This window comes from Dendronephthya gigantea, unplaced genomic scaffold (assembly GCF_004324835.1).
Source record: "Dendronephthya gigantea isolate DGI-Jeju-01 unplaced genomic scaffold, DenGig_1.0 000176F, whole genome shotgun sequence".
NCBI lineage: Eukaryota > Metazoa > Cnidaria > Anthozoa > Malacalcyonacea > Nephtheidae > Dendronephthya > Dendronephthya gigantea.
The window spans coordinates 198,581-216,403 of NW_021163186.1; the positions used below are offsets into that span (position 1 = coordinate 198,581).

Consider the following 17,823-nt stretch of genomic DNA (forward strand, 5'->3'; position numbering starts at 1 on the left):
CAATGCAAAACTTTCGTTGTTATGAGGGTTTTTTGTGAGGGCGAGAGTGACGCATATTGCTGCTAATTTTTGGTATTGCCAGCTCAATCCGACACGAAAATCCATAAAAATCGATTACCAAAAAAGGCAATGAAGCATAATCATCTGCTCTTACGCACAAACGCTTTTGCTCAAGACACAAATTGTACTAAATCACGCGGCAAATTACCCTCCAACAACAACAGCAATATCAGTTTATTACAACAGTTTTTCTCGTCATATAAAGCGAAATGATGAAATTAGATATTGCTGATGGGAAAAGTATAAATAATTTGAAACTTCAAACAAAAAAGGGATTTAAATTAAACGCATTCAAGCATTCGATGTTTTTATTAAAGCCTCATTTTTTAAAAGTCATAAAAACTCAATTTGTGACACTCTGTTGCGCGTTTAATGGGCAATTTTCGGTCTTCAAAAAAGGCTGGCATTTGAACTGATAGTCAGTTTTCTAAGATGATTGTTGATTACGACCAGAACGATGAAAGAAAACATCATGAGGTCGAAGATAGCGAAAATTCTATTCTAATACCAAAGGATGCCGCTAATATCGAAGTTAGTTTCAAAGTCATGCGCGGGCCTGGTGTTTGGTGTGATGTAAAAAAGTACGACCGTTTCGAAAAATGTTGGGAAAAACCAACCAAGCCTCATATCTTCAAGTACAGATCACCAGTGAGTCGCACGTACACTTTGGATGGAGGCTTGTATTATGAAGCTGTGATGAAGATCACGGATGAACATTTTGATGATGTGAGCGAAGTTTGAAAGGATTTACCAGACTAATTAAGAAATAGGATTTGACGAAATTAAGAATGTCACAGTTGATAAAAAAGATAGCTGATCTCCGTAATTAGTTACGATGACTTTTTACACTTTAAGGTAACCACCTAGCACACAAACTAGCTGTGAACGAGTCCTTTAGTCTTATAGGCAATTCTCATTATAAAGTTTATCTCACAGCAATTTCTTTCACAGGTATATTATACCTTGTAGAACGAGACAGTCATTTCATACACAATATTGCATTGTCTGTAATATAATCTATAAACACTGCAATAAACACTGCAGGATGGTTATGTGTTGTGACAACCCTTCTGACTGCTGATTGGCTAAAATATGAGCGCGAGATCACCTGGAAACTAGTATGAAACTGAAAGTGATATATAATTTCAACAAACATTGAAATTTTAATATTTCTTAATTTGACCAACATATGCCGCAAAGCATACTGTAGACAATGGAAATCTATATTTGGTGAAAAAGACTCTGATCCTTTATTTGAATGTTGACAACTTGAACAAACAAGACTCTGTCGGAGCTGGACGTCACGGCGGTGAGCAATTGAAAATCAATTGAATCAGATAAATAGTTGCTCTGCAGGTGCTTAACGACATATTATATAACTTTTCAGTTTGCATTCAAATACTGTTGAGACTTGGTTAACACAACAAAGCGTAAGTATTTTCTTTACGTGCATTCGATTTTCTTTGCCTGATCTCTGAACCGCTAGAATCTTAACAATCAATATCAATGATCGAGTTGATCACTATAGCGACTTTTATATCTTTACTGACTGCATAAGTTAGTTGCATGTTTGCTATTCATTTTTTCAAAATATACAATTATAGAATATACAGGGTGTATCAAAAAAAAGGTAATCCAACTTCAACAAGCTATTGTACGTGAACTACTCAGTCTATGAGCGAATTGTTTTCACATTCAGAAAGATCAGGCTTTTAACTATCGGATGACATGTTTTTAATACCAAATGGTGAAAAAGTGAGCACATACGAGGCTGATAAAAAATGTTAGTCGCAATCGCATATTTTCACCTTTGAGCCTAATTAAAGCAGTGCATAACAAAAGAAAAAAACAATTAATCATGAACATGTCACAGCTTGCACTGGTTTTATGCCGCATTGCTTGGAATGTTCTCCTTATTCCTACTTAATATGCATATGCGGGTAGTTTATTCAAAAGCAAAATTCTTCAATTAAGTCCTAAAGAGAGTTAATTTTCAATGGTTTTAGTCCCAACTCTCAGAGGTGAAAATATGCGATTTCGACTAACACTTTTTATCAGTCTCCTATTTGCTCATTTTTTCACCATTTGGTATCAAAAACATGTCATTCGATAGTTAAAAGCATAACCTTTCGGAATGTGAAAAAAATTCGTTAATAGAACAAGTAGTTCACGTACAATAGCGCACCAAAGTTGGATTACCTTTTTTTTGATACACCCTGTATAGAGCATTTCCTCATTCTTTATTCATATAGCACTGCTTAAATCTGGTTTGAAAAGGTTGATCAACACAGCGGCTATGTAAGTACAAATTCAACATGTATTAAACCGTCGTTTGACGTAGGATAAAAGATGTTTGTACATTTGATAAACTGATTCCCCTCTCTATTTAATAATTTATTACATCAATTAAGCCCTGCATTTTACCAAACATTTTGATTCAGTTGAGAAATTCCTTTTTATAGAACGTCATCTCAGCTTATGGCTCTCTTTATTCGATTTCGTTCACATATACGCCCACTATACTCAGTATACTGCATTTGCTGATTGCGACGTCGTTGTTTTACTAAAACATCTTCCAGATAAAAGGTTTGTATAACCAACATTCACTTGTACGCATATACGATAGTTTTCAAGCTGTTCTCCGTGAGGTGAAACCTCTTGGAAGAAGTCGTATCGACAGAGTCAGAGGGTATTTTTTTCAAATGACACCAATAATATATAAGCCTGAACGTCTAGAAATCAGGTCATTGACACTGGGCGCTTGAGATGCTCCTATAAGTCAAGGACGACATTCTTCTATCCAAACAAACCGTTTAATATTTTCGATGACTCAGGTGTTGTAATTGTGTCAGTGCTCTGGGTATAACGAACCGGCAAGCTGAAAAGCCGTGATAAAGCGAATTTTTCAGCTTTCTTGCATGGCAACTCACATCACAATATTATAGAAATGCCTGTTCCATGCATTTACTTCTCGTAAGGATTTACCGTTATATATTTGTGTAGTACACCGAAATGCTCTTTAAAATGATCCTGTAGTGAAATTATATAACTTGGTTTAAGAAGAAATAGCTGTACTTTCAAAATGTTTCTCGCGAGTTGCCAATACCTAACGACGACTCCCTCGAGCAAAGGGCGGAATTTTTAAACATAAACTGTATACCGAAGTTAAAAGGAAGCTTTATTGCGGTTGACTTACTTGCTTATACAATACACAAACCGGGACGATTTGTCCATCGAAATTTCTGCGCCGTTTTCGTTTATAGCCGCCGCTATCTGCACAGCGACAGCGAGAATAAGGACAAAATATACCCCAAACTCCCAGGCCATTTTGACGAGCCTAAACTCGATATTTTATTAAACAATTTACTATCAGAATGTTGCAAATTTTGCGCTCTATTCAAATTTGGCGGAAACTATAGTCATAGACCTGCGCAGTTCGTGCTCACGTCCAATCCCCGAGTCTACCCAGCGCGCGTAATAGTAAACATTAGTAAAATATTGCGCAGTTGATCCAAAACAACTAAAAAATGACGAGCTTTAATTAACTCCAATTGCCGTGAAAATATATTCAAAACACGACCCATAACCTATATTTCAATATTCCAATGGAAACTCATGAATAGCCGGCATGCAGAAACGGCAAGAAGCAAAAAACTACAAAATGTCCTCTTATATTGCGGCAAATCTAGAGAAATATGACCCCGCGTAATACGAGTAGACTTTTCGTTTAGCAAAAGTTTGATGACTATAAAATTAGATATACTGATTTGAATATATGCAACAGCAAATTTATTAATTTTCAACAAAGTATACATTGCCAAAGACTTATATTTATTTTGAAAACTGTATTTTAGCAAAAGACGTGGTAAAAGTGTTGTTCGTCGCAAGTATGGGGTCATTTTATTTTCGACGACGTTGGTCAACACAACAGCTGTAATATTTGTAAGTACCTACTACCGATACAAGATTGTTTAGATATATTTATTTTGCTGTTGAATGTTACACTAAGTCATTATCATCTTTACACGGGCTGCGAAACATTTTTATTCAAAGACTGTGTTTTGTAAAACGACATCTTTATAGGCAATATTGATATAATACTGATAATATTGAAGCAAACAGAATATTAAAGAATCACCATGGAATGACATTTTATTTATATAAACCCAAGATTTGAGCTTTGAAACAGGCGGCAATTAATGTTTTTTTTTTCGATTATAGGTATAAAAACAAGCTTGCATATATAGATTGTGATTTTTCACAAAAACCAACGCAATTTAAGCAAACGTTATAGTGAAATTGTCGGCGTTAATATGCTTGACAATATAACAATGTATACGAGTAGTTTTACTTTCACTTTGACATACGCTGGGGGTGTTGTTAGGGCATCATGCAGAGCAATTCTCAATAATATTTGCATATATGCATGATTCCATGAAGTATGTAATTAGTTTCTTTTTAGCCTTTAGGTATGAAATATTAATATATAACTGCAAATTTTATATATAGTTTGTGTATATCTGTATGCAGAATGACACTGATGACAAGTCAAAAATCAGCAAGTTAATTCTATATTTTGAACAACACTGTTGAGGACATATTCGTATAGGGTGAAACACTGACATTGTTCTGTCCTTTTTTCATTTACCACTAACAACTTGTGATTTTTAATCCATGTAACGCTGACGTGTTTTGTTTCTATAAAATACTGTAGATCAACTATGGCAGATGAAGCAAAAAACAAACAACATACATATTGATTCCATATCATGGCCGAGGTATATTTGAATTTTTCCAAGTAGTTCAGTGCAGGTTATTTTGTTTCACGGCAACAGAACATTTTGTGACTAGTTGTAACTATATATAGTTCATGCAGACACCTTTTTGGCGTAGAAATATTTTTGAATTAAGGGTCAAGCTAGCCTGCAACGCAGACTATATATTGGGGTATATATAGTCTGCTATTATCATAATTATGATTATGTATATGATTTGCGCGCAAATTGCATAATTATTTGTGACAACATGGCCGCGCTGATATGCGTGCTGTGTTTCTCTGTGCTGGAAAAGAAGTCAGATATAAATCTCGTAATAGGAAAGCGTTCTCTCGACATTGCGGCCGAACTAGAAGATTTGGATTTCGTTGTCCAGACATATTTGTCGGCTATGTCTCAGTCTGGTTTCTTAAAGAATCACGCATCGTCAAAAGCCGGCGAATCTGAATCAAAAGCTAAAGGATGACTACCTAGCTAAAGCCCGAGCGAATAGTGTAACAGTGAAGATGAAGCACCCGTCGAAGCGTTCTCTACCAGACGATTTCAACAAAGAGGCAAACACAGAGCAAAGGGAACCTCGAACGCTTGCGCCAGTTTACGTAAGCCCACCTGTAACATCTGTCGAGACACCTCGTTTGACTTTCCACTTGAAAAAAACAGCATACAATCCGAATAGCTTCCGAAAAGTGCTCTTCTTCAAGCAAAGATGGTTCGATGAAGGACGCCAAGTTGTTTGTGAAAATAATAAATATTCTGAAATTTTGATTATTTTGCATAATTATAAGCAAACCAATCAAAATGAATCCCACAATTTCTCGGGAAACTCACGTGACCATACAAGCTTTGTGCCGCTGATTAGCAGACTATATATACCCCAATATATAGTCTGCGTTGCAGGCTAGGGTCAAGCAAGCTTCGTGCAAAAAGCCTACATGCATTGTGCTTGCTCGACACTTTAGTGAACTTTCAAAATTACATAAATATTTTTGACATAAATGTAGTTTTGTTGTTGCGTGCTCTAAAACCTTTGTTTACACTAGACAAGCCCTGACCATGCCTTCTTTTATACTTATTTCGGGTCTCATAAAGAAATTATTTTTTAAAACCTGAAAAATAGGTGCCTTTCTTGTCAAATTTTGTTTCTACGTTCTTTGTTTGAAAAAGAACCATAAAACATGTAGCTACTGAACCCCCAACTTTTACTTTCTATAGATATCTAAATGCTGTATATGCAGATAAACCGTTCTTAGCTTTTACAATATATGCTAATGCATGTGCAACAAAATATATGTTATTAGATATTATAACACCTCTCAATATAGGCTAAACATTTGAAGTCAATTCTGGTTGACAACAAATCACCTCATGTAGTCATCTTGTTCGTACGTCAAAATTGGACGATTGGACAAAAGTGATACAATCAAAAATTTTTACAAAATAAATTTCGATGAAGTAACTCTTGTTTCTCATCTCGTGTTATATCGCTCTGCGCAAGCATTGAGCACTCGAGCTCTATTCGGACGAATTTGTGTGCGTTAGTTTCTGTCATCACGATAGTTTCTACGACTACGTTTATCATTTAAGAAATTGAAAATATTTTCCGTGTTTCTATACAGTTATAGAAACACGCGTGGGAGTTTGGGAAAACGAAAAGTAACCAATTTCCACGTTATTTCGAGTTCTCTCAAACTCCCACAAGTGTTTCTATAACTGTATAGAAACACAGGAAAAAATGTCAAGTTCGACGGGAGAATTCCCGTGTTATTCTATACAGTTATAGAACACGCTTCTCGACCAATCAGCACGCGAGTACTATAAATGTTATATTATAATATACATTAATACATGAATAGTGCAGATGTAAGATTAATTTGTCCTCAATTGGTATAAACACAAACAAGACACATAATAAATTGGGTATTGTTTGGGTAGTGGAGCATTTTTGTACGGGAAAAGCGTAATTAGGTTAAGAGTACAGCTAGCATATGCTGCTATTTTCTTCCTTCCTTGGGGTGATATTTTTTAAAGTGTACAGAACTTATTAATATTATCTTCAATATTATATCTTAACCGTAAATCAATCTAATCTCGACGTCTTCCCACATATCCGTTAGTTTATATCACAGCATTTTTGATGACTTTTTAGGGTGAAAAATTGATCAAGTCGATCCTGGTTTGCAACAGATCTGCCCATGACGTCACGTTGTATATCCCTAAAAAATTTACTAAACGCCATTTTTTATCTGAGAGTATAATTGTTGATCGAGGTGAAAGTTACCTGTTCCAAAGTGAAGAAGTCTTTCGATTTGAGCTCACAGCTCGCGTTGATGGGAAAAATATGAAAACTATCGAGCCTATAAGGATGTGGGAAAAAGATATTATGCTTTGTGTCAGTGGTAATCATGAACCAAAGGTGGACGATAAAGAGATAGAGCTAAAAGATAAGCAAATTTGTATGCGGCGACAAAACATGAAAAAAGATGTTTCTGCGTCTGGAACAAAGAACCTGTACCAAGTCCTGGGGCTCACTATGAAAGAAATGCGCATGAACTCCTTTGAAGAACAAAACCGTATCATAAAGGAAGCTTATCATTCCCAACTGCGGCGTTGGCATCCTGACAAAAATCCTGAGAATGGTGACAACGCAATATGCCAAGAAATCATCAATGCCTACAGTATTCTTAAAGATCCAAACACGCGTGCTGCGTATAATAATATCGTAGATTTCGACGAAGGAGGCTTGTCACAGGTGAAAGCTTTATTCAAGCCTAAATCGTACCGCCCTGATCGAGCGAGACCATTTAAAAGAAGATGGAATAAAAAAAGAATAGGATTGTCGTTTTTATCAGTTCTTTTCGTAGCAGGAGGCGCTGGTTTAACATTCCTAACTGCCGGAATGGCCGCACCCGCAGTACTTGGGGTGGTAACCGCATCCCTCATGGGAGCAGGGATCTCAAGTGGCTTGCGGACAATAACCCGACAATCGGTAGAACATGGTTGCTCTTTTCGTGACTACCTCATAAGTTTGGTCGTTGGTGCTGTTGGTGGAGCAGTCATAGGAGCAGGGATCGCTGGGATCGCAGGGATTTTGGGTGGAGCAGCAAAGCTTGCGTTTAAAGCCGCTCAACTTTCTCTCGAAAAGCAAATTTCTATGAGGATGGTTACCACAGCTTTTCGTGGCTTCATCACATCTCTTACGAATAATCTGGACGCAATCCTTGCAGGTGGACCGAAAACTACTTGGAAACAATTTATCTTACATATTTTATTTGATGCTTTGCTGGGAGGGATTGCTGGTGTACCTGGAGGACTGACAGAAAACATGCTCCAAGACGTGGTTACTGCGGAGGAAGCACTATCAGCGATTGAAACAATTTCCACTGATGCACGAAACAGTGTTGAAGAACTAACAACAATAGCAACGAAAACTTTCACTGATGTTCTCGAGGAGAGGCTTAATCACGACGTGGAAAATAAAGCTATTGTGAGTCACATAAAATGTGCTGCTAAGAAAGCTGCAATGGCTGTTGGGAAGAATTCAGCAATATTTGTAGCTAAAGCCGCGAAGAAAGGTTTCGAGGGGGGAAAGACGACGAGAATAAATGACGAATCTAACAACCAGAATGAAGAAAATGAAGAAAATGAAGAAAACATAGTAAATCCAACACCAGACGTAAAGGGTCCCCATAATACAGCAAAATCTGCAAAATTCGGCAGAAAAGAAGGAATCGATGCAACAGCAAGCAATGGTGTTGGTAAAGAAGGTGATGATTCTAATAATGAAACAAAAGAAGCGAATGGCGAAGGAAAAGTGAAACATTTCGGACTGAAATATATTTCTGAAGGAAGCTGGTTGTCCAAGATGCTTGTTGATTATGAAAAGGACGGTGAAAAGAAACACTGCGAGGGAAAAGGCAGTGGAAGTTTGATTTGGATTCCAAGCAATGCAACCAACATTAAAGTTCGCTTTCAAGTCATGCGCGGGCCTGGTGTTTGGTGTGACGTGAAAAAGTACAACTTTGCTGATGATCATTGGGAAAAACCAATCCAGACTCATATTTTCGAGTACAACAAACCAAGGAGTCTCACGTATACTTTGGCTGGAAAATTGTATCATGAAGTTGTAAAGAACGTTAGTTTAGAACGTTATGATAATATAGATGATAATCATCTACCAAAATACAATACCTTGACTGAATATCATCTTGGCACAATGAAACAAACTCTATCTTCTCATGAGGAAAAAACAAGTGATAATTGGGACCCCACGAAGCAAACTCTATCTTCTCATGGGGAGAAAACAAGTGATACTGATGGCCCGGTGAAACAAACTCTATCTTCTGACGAGGAAAGTGCAAGTGATAATGATAAGTTGACGAAACCTGGGAAACTAAAGTATATTTCTAAAGAAAATTGGTTATCCAAGATGCTTGTTGACTATGAAGAGAACGGTGAAGAGAAACATGTTCAAGTTAAGGGAAGTGGAAGTTTGATTGTGATACCAGACAATGCTACTAAAATCAAAGTTAGATTTCAAGTCATGCGCGCTCCTGGTGTTTGGTCTGATGTGAAAGAGTACGACCGTTTCAAAAAAAGTTGGATAAAACCAACCAAGCCTCATATTTTCGTGTACGACAAACCAGTGAGTTGCACTTACACTTTGGCTGGAAAATTGTGTTATGAAGCTGTGATGAAAGTCTCTAGAGATGATGATATAGACGAACGAATTGAACAAAAGTATTTCTGTAATGGAGGCTGGTCTTCCAAGATGCTTGTTGATTATGAAGAGGATGGTAAAGTAAAATTTCATCAGGCTCATGGTAGTGGAAGCTCGATTGTGTTACCAAACAATGCTACCAATATCAACGTTAGATTTCAAGTCATGCGCTTTCCTGGTATTTGGTCTGATGTGAAAGAGTACGACCGTTTCAAGAAATGTTGGGTAGAACCAACCAAGCCTCATATTTTCAAGTACGGAAAACCAGCCAGTTGCACGTACACTTTGACTGGAGGCTTGAATGATGCAGCCGTAACGAAAGTCTCTGGAGATGATATAATAGACGAACGAATTAGATTAAACTATATTACTGGAGAAAGTTGGTCTTCCAAGATGCTTGTTGATTATAATGTAAACGATAAAAAGAAACATCGCGAGAGTTATGGAAGTGGAAGTTCGATTTGCTTACCAACTAATGCTACCCAAATCAAAGTGAGATTCCAGGTCATGCGTGCTCCTGGTGTTTGGTCTGATGTGAAAGAATACGACCGTTTCAAGAAATGTTGGGTAAAACCAACCAGGACTCATATTTTTGAGTATAACACACCAGTGAGTTGCACGTATACTTTGGATGGGAACCTGTATTATGAAAAAGTGACGAAAGTCTTTGGAGATGATATAATAGACGAACGAATAAGATTAAGGTATATTTCTAGAGAAAGTTGGTCTTCCAAGATGCTTGTTGATTATGAAGAGAACGGTGAAGAGAAACATCACGAGGCTCATGGTAGAGGAAGTTCAATTTTGATACCAACCAATGCTACCAAAATCCAAGTTAGATTCCAGGTCATGCGTTTTCCTGGTGTTTGGTCTGATGTGAAAGAATACGACCGTTTCACGAAATGTTGGATAAAACCAACCAGGACTCATATTTTTGAGTACGACACACCAGTGAGTTGCACGTATACTTTGGGTGGAAACTTGCATTATGAAGCTGTGATGAAAGTTTCTGGAGATGATGATGTTGAAGAAAAAATTAAATTACAGTATTTTTCTGAAGGAAGTTGGTTTTCCAAGATGGTTGTTGATTATGAAGAGAACGGTGAAAAGAGACTTGACGAGGCTCATGGTAGTGGAAGTTCGATTTGGTTACCAACCAATGCTACCAAAATCAAAGTTAAATTTCAAGTCATGCGTTTTCCTGGTGTTTGGTCTGATGTGAAAGAATACGACCGTTTCAAAAAATGTTGGGTAAAACCAACCAGGACTCATATTTTTGAGTACGACACACCAGTGAGTTGCACGTATACTTTGGATGGAAACCTGTGTTATGAAAAAGTGACGAAAGTCTCTGGAGATGATATAATAGACAAACGAATAAGATTAAAGTATATTTCTAGAGAAAGTTGGTCTTCCAAGATGCTTGTTGATTATGAAGAGAACGGTAAACTGGAAAATGGCGAGGCTCATGGTGGAGGAAGTTCAATTTTGATACCAACCAATGCCACCAAAATCCAAGTTAGATTCCAGGTCATGCGTTTTCCTGGTGTTTGGTCTGATGTGAAAGAATACGACCGTTTCAAGAAATGTTGGGTAAAACCAACCAGGACTCATATTTTTCAGTACGACACACCAGTGAGTTGCACGTATACTTTGGATGGAAACCTGTGTTATGAAAAAGTGACGAAAGTCTCTGGAGATGATATAATAGACAAACGAATAAGATTAAAGTATATTTCTAGAGAAAGTTGGTCTTCCAAGATGCTTATTGATTATGAAGAGAACGGTAAACCGAAAAATGACGAGGCTCATGGTGGAGGAAGTTCAATTTTGATACCAACCAATGCCACCAAAATCCAAGTTAGATTCCAGGTCATGCGTTTTCCTGGTGTTTGGTCTGATGTGAAAGAATACGACCGTTTCAAGAAATGTTGGGTAAAACCAACCAGGACTCATATTTTTGAGTACGACACACCAGTGAGTTGCACGTATACTTTGGGTGGAAACTTGCATTATGAAGCTGTGATGAAAGTTTCTGGAGATGATAATGTTGAAGACAAAATTAAATTACAGTATTTTTCTGAAGGAAGTTGGTTTTCCAAGATGCTTGTTGATTATTATGAAGAGAACGGTGAAGAGAAACATCACAACGAGGGTTATGGTAGTGGAAGTTTGATTGTGTTACCAACTAATGCTACCAATATCAAAGTGAGATTTCAGGTCATGCGCTCTCCTGGTATTTGGTCTGATGTGAAAGAATACGACCGTTTCAAAAAAGGTTGGGTAAAACCAAGCAAGCCTCATATTTTTGAGTATGACACACCAGTTAGTTGCACGTATACTTTGGATGGAAACCTGTATTATGAAAAAGTGACGAAAGTCTCTGGAGATGATATAATAGACGAACGAATAAGATTAAAGTATATTTCTAGAGAAAGTTGGTCTACCAAGATGCTTGTTGATTACGAAGAGAACGGTGAACCGAAAAATTACGAGGGCGAAGGTAGTGGAAGTTCAATTTTGATACCAACCAATGCCACCAATATTAAAGTTAGATTTCAGGTCATGCGCGCTCCTGGTATTTGGTGTGACGTAAAAAAGTACGACTGTTTCAAGAAATTTTGGGTAACAGTAAAGCAGCCTCATATTTTCACGTACGACACACCTGTGAGTTGCACGTACACTTTGGATAGAAACGTGAATCATGTAGCCGTAACGAACGTCTCTGGAGATGATGATATGGGCGAACAAATTACATTCAAGTATATTTCAAAAGGAAGTTGGTCTTCCAAAATGCTTGTTGAATATCAAGTGAACGATGAAAAGAAACATAACGAGGGTCATGGTAGTGGAAGTTGGATTTTGATTCCAACCAATGCCACTAATATCGAAGTTAGATTTCAAGTCATGCGCGCTCCTGGTGTTTGGTGTGATGTGAAAGAATACGACCGTTTCAAAAAATGTTGGGTAGAACCGACCAAACCTCAAATTTTCAAGTACAACACACCAGTGAGTTGCACGTACACTTTGGATGGAAACTTTTGTTATGAAGCTGTGACGAAAGTCTCTGGAGATGATATAATAGACGAACGAATAAGATTAAAGTATATTACTGGAGAAAGTTGGTCTTCCAGGATGCTTGTTGATTATGAAGAGAACGGTAAAAAGAAACATCGCGAGAGTCATGGTAGTGGAAGTTCGATTTGCTTACCAGACAATGCTACCAACATCGAAGTTAAATTTCAAGTCATGCGCGCTCCTGGTGTTTGGTCTGATGTGAAAGAATACGACCGTTTCAAAAAATTTTGGTTAAAACCAACCAGGCCTCATATTTTCAAGTACGACACACCAGTCAGTTGCACGTACACTTTGGCTGGAAAATTGTGTTATGGAGCTGTGATGAAAGTCACTAGAGATGACGATATAGACGAACGAATTGAACAAAAGTATTTCTGTAATAGAGGCTGGTCTTCCAAGATGCTTGTTAATTATGAAGAGGACGGTGAAGTAAAATTTCATGAGGCTCATGGTAGTGGAAGCTCGATTATGTTACCAAACAATGCTACCAATATCAACGTTAGATTTGAAGTCATGCGCCCTCCTGGTATTTGGTCTGATGTGAAAGAGTACGACCGTTTCAAGAAATGTTGGGTAGAACCAACCCAGCCTCATATTTTCAAGTACGACACACCAGTGAGTTGCACGTACACTTTGGATGGAAACCTGTATTATGAAGCTGTGATGAAGGTCACAGGAGATGATAGAATAGACGAACGAATTAGATTAAACTATATTTCTGGAGAAAGTTGGTCTTGCAAGATGCTTGTTGATTATAAAGTGAACGGTGAAGAGGAACATCTCGAGAATTATGGTAGTGGGAGTTCGATTTGCTTACCAGACAATGCTACCCAAATCAAAGTGAGATTCCAGGTCATGCGTGCTCCTGGTGTTTGGTCTGATGTGAAAGAATACGACCGTTTCAAGAAATGTTGGGTAAAACCAACCAAGCCTCATATTTTTGAGTACGACACACCAGTGAGTTGCACGTACACTTTGGATGGAAACTTGTATTTTGAAAAAGTGACGAAAGTCTCGGGAGATGATATAATAGACGAACGAATAAGATTAAAGTATATTTCTAGAGAAAGTTGGTCTTCCAAGATGCTTGTTGATTATGAAGAGAACGGTAAAAAGAAACATAATGAGGGTCATGGTAGTGGAAGTTCAATTTTGATACCAACCAATGCCACCAAAATCCAAGTTAGATTTCAAGTCAAGTGCGCTCCTGGTGTTTGGTCTGATGTGAAAGAATACGACCGTTTCAAGAAATGTTGGGTAGAACCAACCAAGCCCCATATTTTCACGTACGACAAACCAGTGAGTTGCACGTACACTTTGGATAGAAACTTGAATGATGCAGCCGTAACGAACGTCTCTGGAGATGATGATATGGGCGAACAAATTACATTCAAGTATATTTCAAAAGGAAGTTGGTCTTCCAAGATGCTTGTTGATTATAAAGTGAACGATGAAAAGAAACATAACGAGGGTCATGGTAGTGGAAGTTGGATTTTGATTCCAACCAATGCCACTAATATCGAAGTTAGATTTCAGGTCATGCGCGCTCCTGGTGTTTGGTCTGATGTGAAAGAATACGACCGTTTCAAGAAATGTTGGGTAAAACCAACCAAGCCTCATATTTTCATGTACAACACACCACTGAGTTGCACGTACACTTTGGATGGAAACCTATATTATGAAGCTGTGACGAAAGTCTCTGGAGATGATGATGTTGAAGAAAAAATTAAACTACAGTATTTTTCTAAAGGAAGTTGGTGCTCCAAGATGCTCGTTGATTATGAAGAGAACGGTCAAAAGAGACATAACGAGGGTCATGGTAGTGGAAGTTCGATTTTGATTCCAACCAATGCCACTAATATCGAAGTTAAATTTCAGGTCATGCGCGCTCCTGGTGTTTGGTGTGATGTGAAAGAATACGATCGTTTCAGAAGATGTTGGGTAGAACCAACCAAGACTCATATTTTCAAGTACGGCAAACCAGTGAGCTGCACGTACACTTTGGATGGAAACCTGTATTATGAAGCTGTGATGAAAGTCTCTGGAGATGATATAATAGACGAACGAATTAGATTAAAGTACATTACTGGAGAAAGTTGGTCTTCAAAGATGCTTGTTGATTATGAAGAGAACGGTGAAAAGAAATATGACAAGAGTCATGGTAGTGGAAGTTCGATATGCTTACCAAACAATGCTACCAACATCGAAGTTAGATTTCAAGTCATGCGTGCTCCTGGTGTTTGGTGTGATGTGAAAGAATACGACCGTTTCAAAAAATGTTGGGTAAAACCAACAAAGACTCATATTTTCAAGTACGACACACCAGTGAGTTGCACGTACACTTTGGCTGGAAACTTGTATTATGAAAAAGTAAAAAGGGCCTCCACAGATGATTATAATGAAGACAAACAAAAGAACCTAAAGTATATTTCTAAGGGAAGTTGGTCGTCCAAGATGCTCGTTTATTATGAATTCGAAGAGGGTAGTGAAAAGAAACCTCACGAGGCTCATGGTACTGGAAGTTCGATTTGGTTACCAAACAACGCTACCAACATCAAAGTTAAATTTCAGGTCATGCGTTTTCCTGGTGTTTGGTGTTATGTGAAAGAATACGACCGTTTCAAAAAATGTTGGGTAAAACCAACCAAGACTCATATTTTTGAGTACGACACACCAATGAGTTGCACGTATACTTTGGATGGAAGCTTGTATTATGAAGCTGTGATGAAGGTCACAGGAGATGATGATATACAGGAACGAATTGGACTGAAGTATAATTTTAAAGGAAGTAGGTCTTCCAAAATGCTCGTCGATTATGAAGAAGACGGTGAAGAGAAACATCACAAGGGTGAAGGTAGTGGAAGTGTGATTTGGATACCCAACAATGCCACGAAAATCAAAGTCAGTTTTCAGGCACTAGACTCTTCTGGCAGTTGGTCTGATGTAAATGAGTACGATCACGTTAAAAAATGTTGGATAGAACCAATCCAGCCTCATATTTTTGAGTACGACACACCAATCAGTTGCACCTACACTTTGTCTGAAATCGAGCAATGTAAAGTTGTCGTGAAGTTAGAGCAAGGTGATGATGATATAGACGAACGAGTTAGACTGAAGTATATTTCTGAAGGCAGTTGGTATTCCAAGATGCTTGTTGACTATAAAGTGAACGGTAAAGAAAAAAATGGCAAGGCTGAAGGTAGCGAAAGTTCGATCATGGTACCAAGCAATGCTACCGATATCAAAGTTAAATTTCAAGTAATGCGCTCTCCTGGTGTTTGGTGTGATGTGAAAGAATACGATCGTTTCAAGAAACGTTGGATAAAACCAACCAAGACTCATATTTTTAAGTACGACACACCTGTGTGTCGCACGTATACTTTGGCTGGAAAGTTATATTTTGAAAAAGTAATCAAGATCACGGGAGAACATTATGAAGAAATAGCAGATAAGTAGATCCTCACAATATATAGGTGGGAATGACATGAACTAGTATTTAAACTTTTAGAGCAAGACGCAAGAAACTATACTCAACGTGTTTGCATTCTGCAAATAATATCATTACCATTAAGTAAAAAATATCCGCAAATATAACGATAAGAAAAACATTTTTGCCAAGAAAGGCGTAGATTCAACTCCTGGCGAAAGATCTGTAGTTAATATGAATAATATAATCATGACATGCAGACATAATGCCTTTTCGCATTACTTTAAGTCTTTTAGACAAGTAAATGTAATTACTTAACAGTCAATTTCTTAATAGACTATGTCTATATATAGGCGAAGTTAACGAGTTAACATATTATGTATTGCGAGCTCTTCTGAGTTGTTAGGCTGGTGATTAGTCAATTAATTGCAAGGTGTGCGTTCTGTCCCAGCTCTCTGCTGCAAAACGTATATAAACATATGTAGTTATTTTTACTGAATGTGCAAACAAGCGTTTAATCTAAGCGAATGTAACAATAACGTTTATAATCAACGCAAACTCGTCGTAGCAGTCATCCTGCATGTTGCGTTTTGCCAGCATCATGATCATTGTCGAGTCAAATGGAGTGTGACGAGATCAGCTCCTGAAAACCCGAGAGTTATAGTAATATACATTTATAATTATTAATAACGAATTTATTGTAGCCTGTCATTTTAGATGGCTCTTCTTCTACACTTGTATCTATACTGTAATGGCCTTTTGCATAATAGACCAACATAAAAAGTATACAAAATTGGCCCAACTTCGTCTGGCTATATTTTCAATACTTTACAACATTTCGCAGCCAAACTTGGTAATTTAACTAAGTTTATCTTAAGTACTAAATTTAGTATGCACTTTTAGGAAATTTCCTTTTTGTTGCCTGAATCAAAAAGTTGGTCTATTATGCAAAAGGTCCATTAATAGCCTACAAAATAAAAAAGGCCTATCAGTGTTACAATTTGTGTTATACATGGTATATATTATATTATAGACCGTTAGGAATATCCTACTCCTCCCTTATACCTGCATGATGCATGATCAAGAAGAAGGGTTTTTGTATCAGGAAGGAAAGTTTTGAAGTTTTTCTCAGCCCTAGGGCTGGCGATAGTTTAAAACATTTAGCTGCAGAACATTGGAAAATGTCACTTCTCGAGGAAGAGAGGACACCAGGTTTCCTTGATATCTGTTTCTTATTGTCGTATCGGCTCGAAATTTTGGTTTCACGTTTTGTCGTTAAGGAAAACTGATTTTGGTGAGCTGACATGCATTTTCTTGCGCGTTTCGATTTAGGATTTTTTTCGTGCATGACTTCAAACGCCGGGTCTTAATAATGCTTTATACTTTCGTTGTTATGGAAAATTGATTTTTGTGAGGGCAGAAGTGACGCAGATTGCCGCAAATTTTTCTCAATGCCCACTCAATCCGACACGAAAATCGATTTAAAAATCGATTACCAAAAAAGGCAATGAGGTATAATAATCTGTTCTTACGCACAACGCTTCTGCTCAAGACACAAATTGTACTAAATCACGCGGCAAATTACCCTCCAACAACAACAGCAATATCAGTTTATTACAACAGTTTTTTTCCTCATATAAAGCGAAATGATGAAATTAGATATTGCTAATGGGAAAAGTGTAAATAATTCGAAACTTCAAACAAAAAAGGGATTTAAATTAAACGCATTCAAGCATTCGATGTTTTCATTAAAGGCTCATTTTTTA

At 37.5% G+C, this 17,823-nt stretch overlaps 1 protein-coding gene across 3 annotated transcripts; it reads left to right on the top strand.

The window, feature by feature from the left end:
• Positions 1-467: 467 nt before the first annotated feature.
• Positions 468-16,936, top strand: LOC114538145. Of its 3 annotated transcripts, none has more exons than XM_028559258.1 (8): positions 468-1,369; positions 1,448-1,490; positions 2,313-2,358; positions 2,523-2,646; positions 3,915-4,002; positions 4,282-4,670; positions 4,775-4,838; positions 6,982-16,936. In XM_028559258.1, the coding sequence occupies exons 7-8, from the start codon at positions 4,830-4,832 to the stop codon at positions 16,084-16,086; spliced, it is 9,114 nt and encodes a 3,037-aa protein (XP_028415059.1). In that variant the 5' UTR covers positions 468-1,369; positions 1,448-1,490; positions 2,313-2,358; positions 2,523-2,646; positions 3,915-4,002; positions 4,282-4,670; positions 4,775-4,829; the 3' UTR covers positions 16,087-16,936. The 3 variants fall into 3 exon arrangements, with proteins under 3 accessions (XP_028415059.1, XP_028415058.1, XP_028415057.1); XM_028559257.1 differs by lacking the exon at positions 4,282-4,670 and having other exon boundaries at positions 468-915; positions 1,012-1,369; XM_028559256.1 differs by lacking the exon at positions 4,282-4,670.
• The last annotated feature ends 887 nt before the right edge of the window (positions 16,937-17,823 follow it).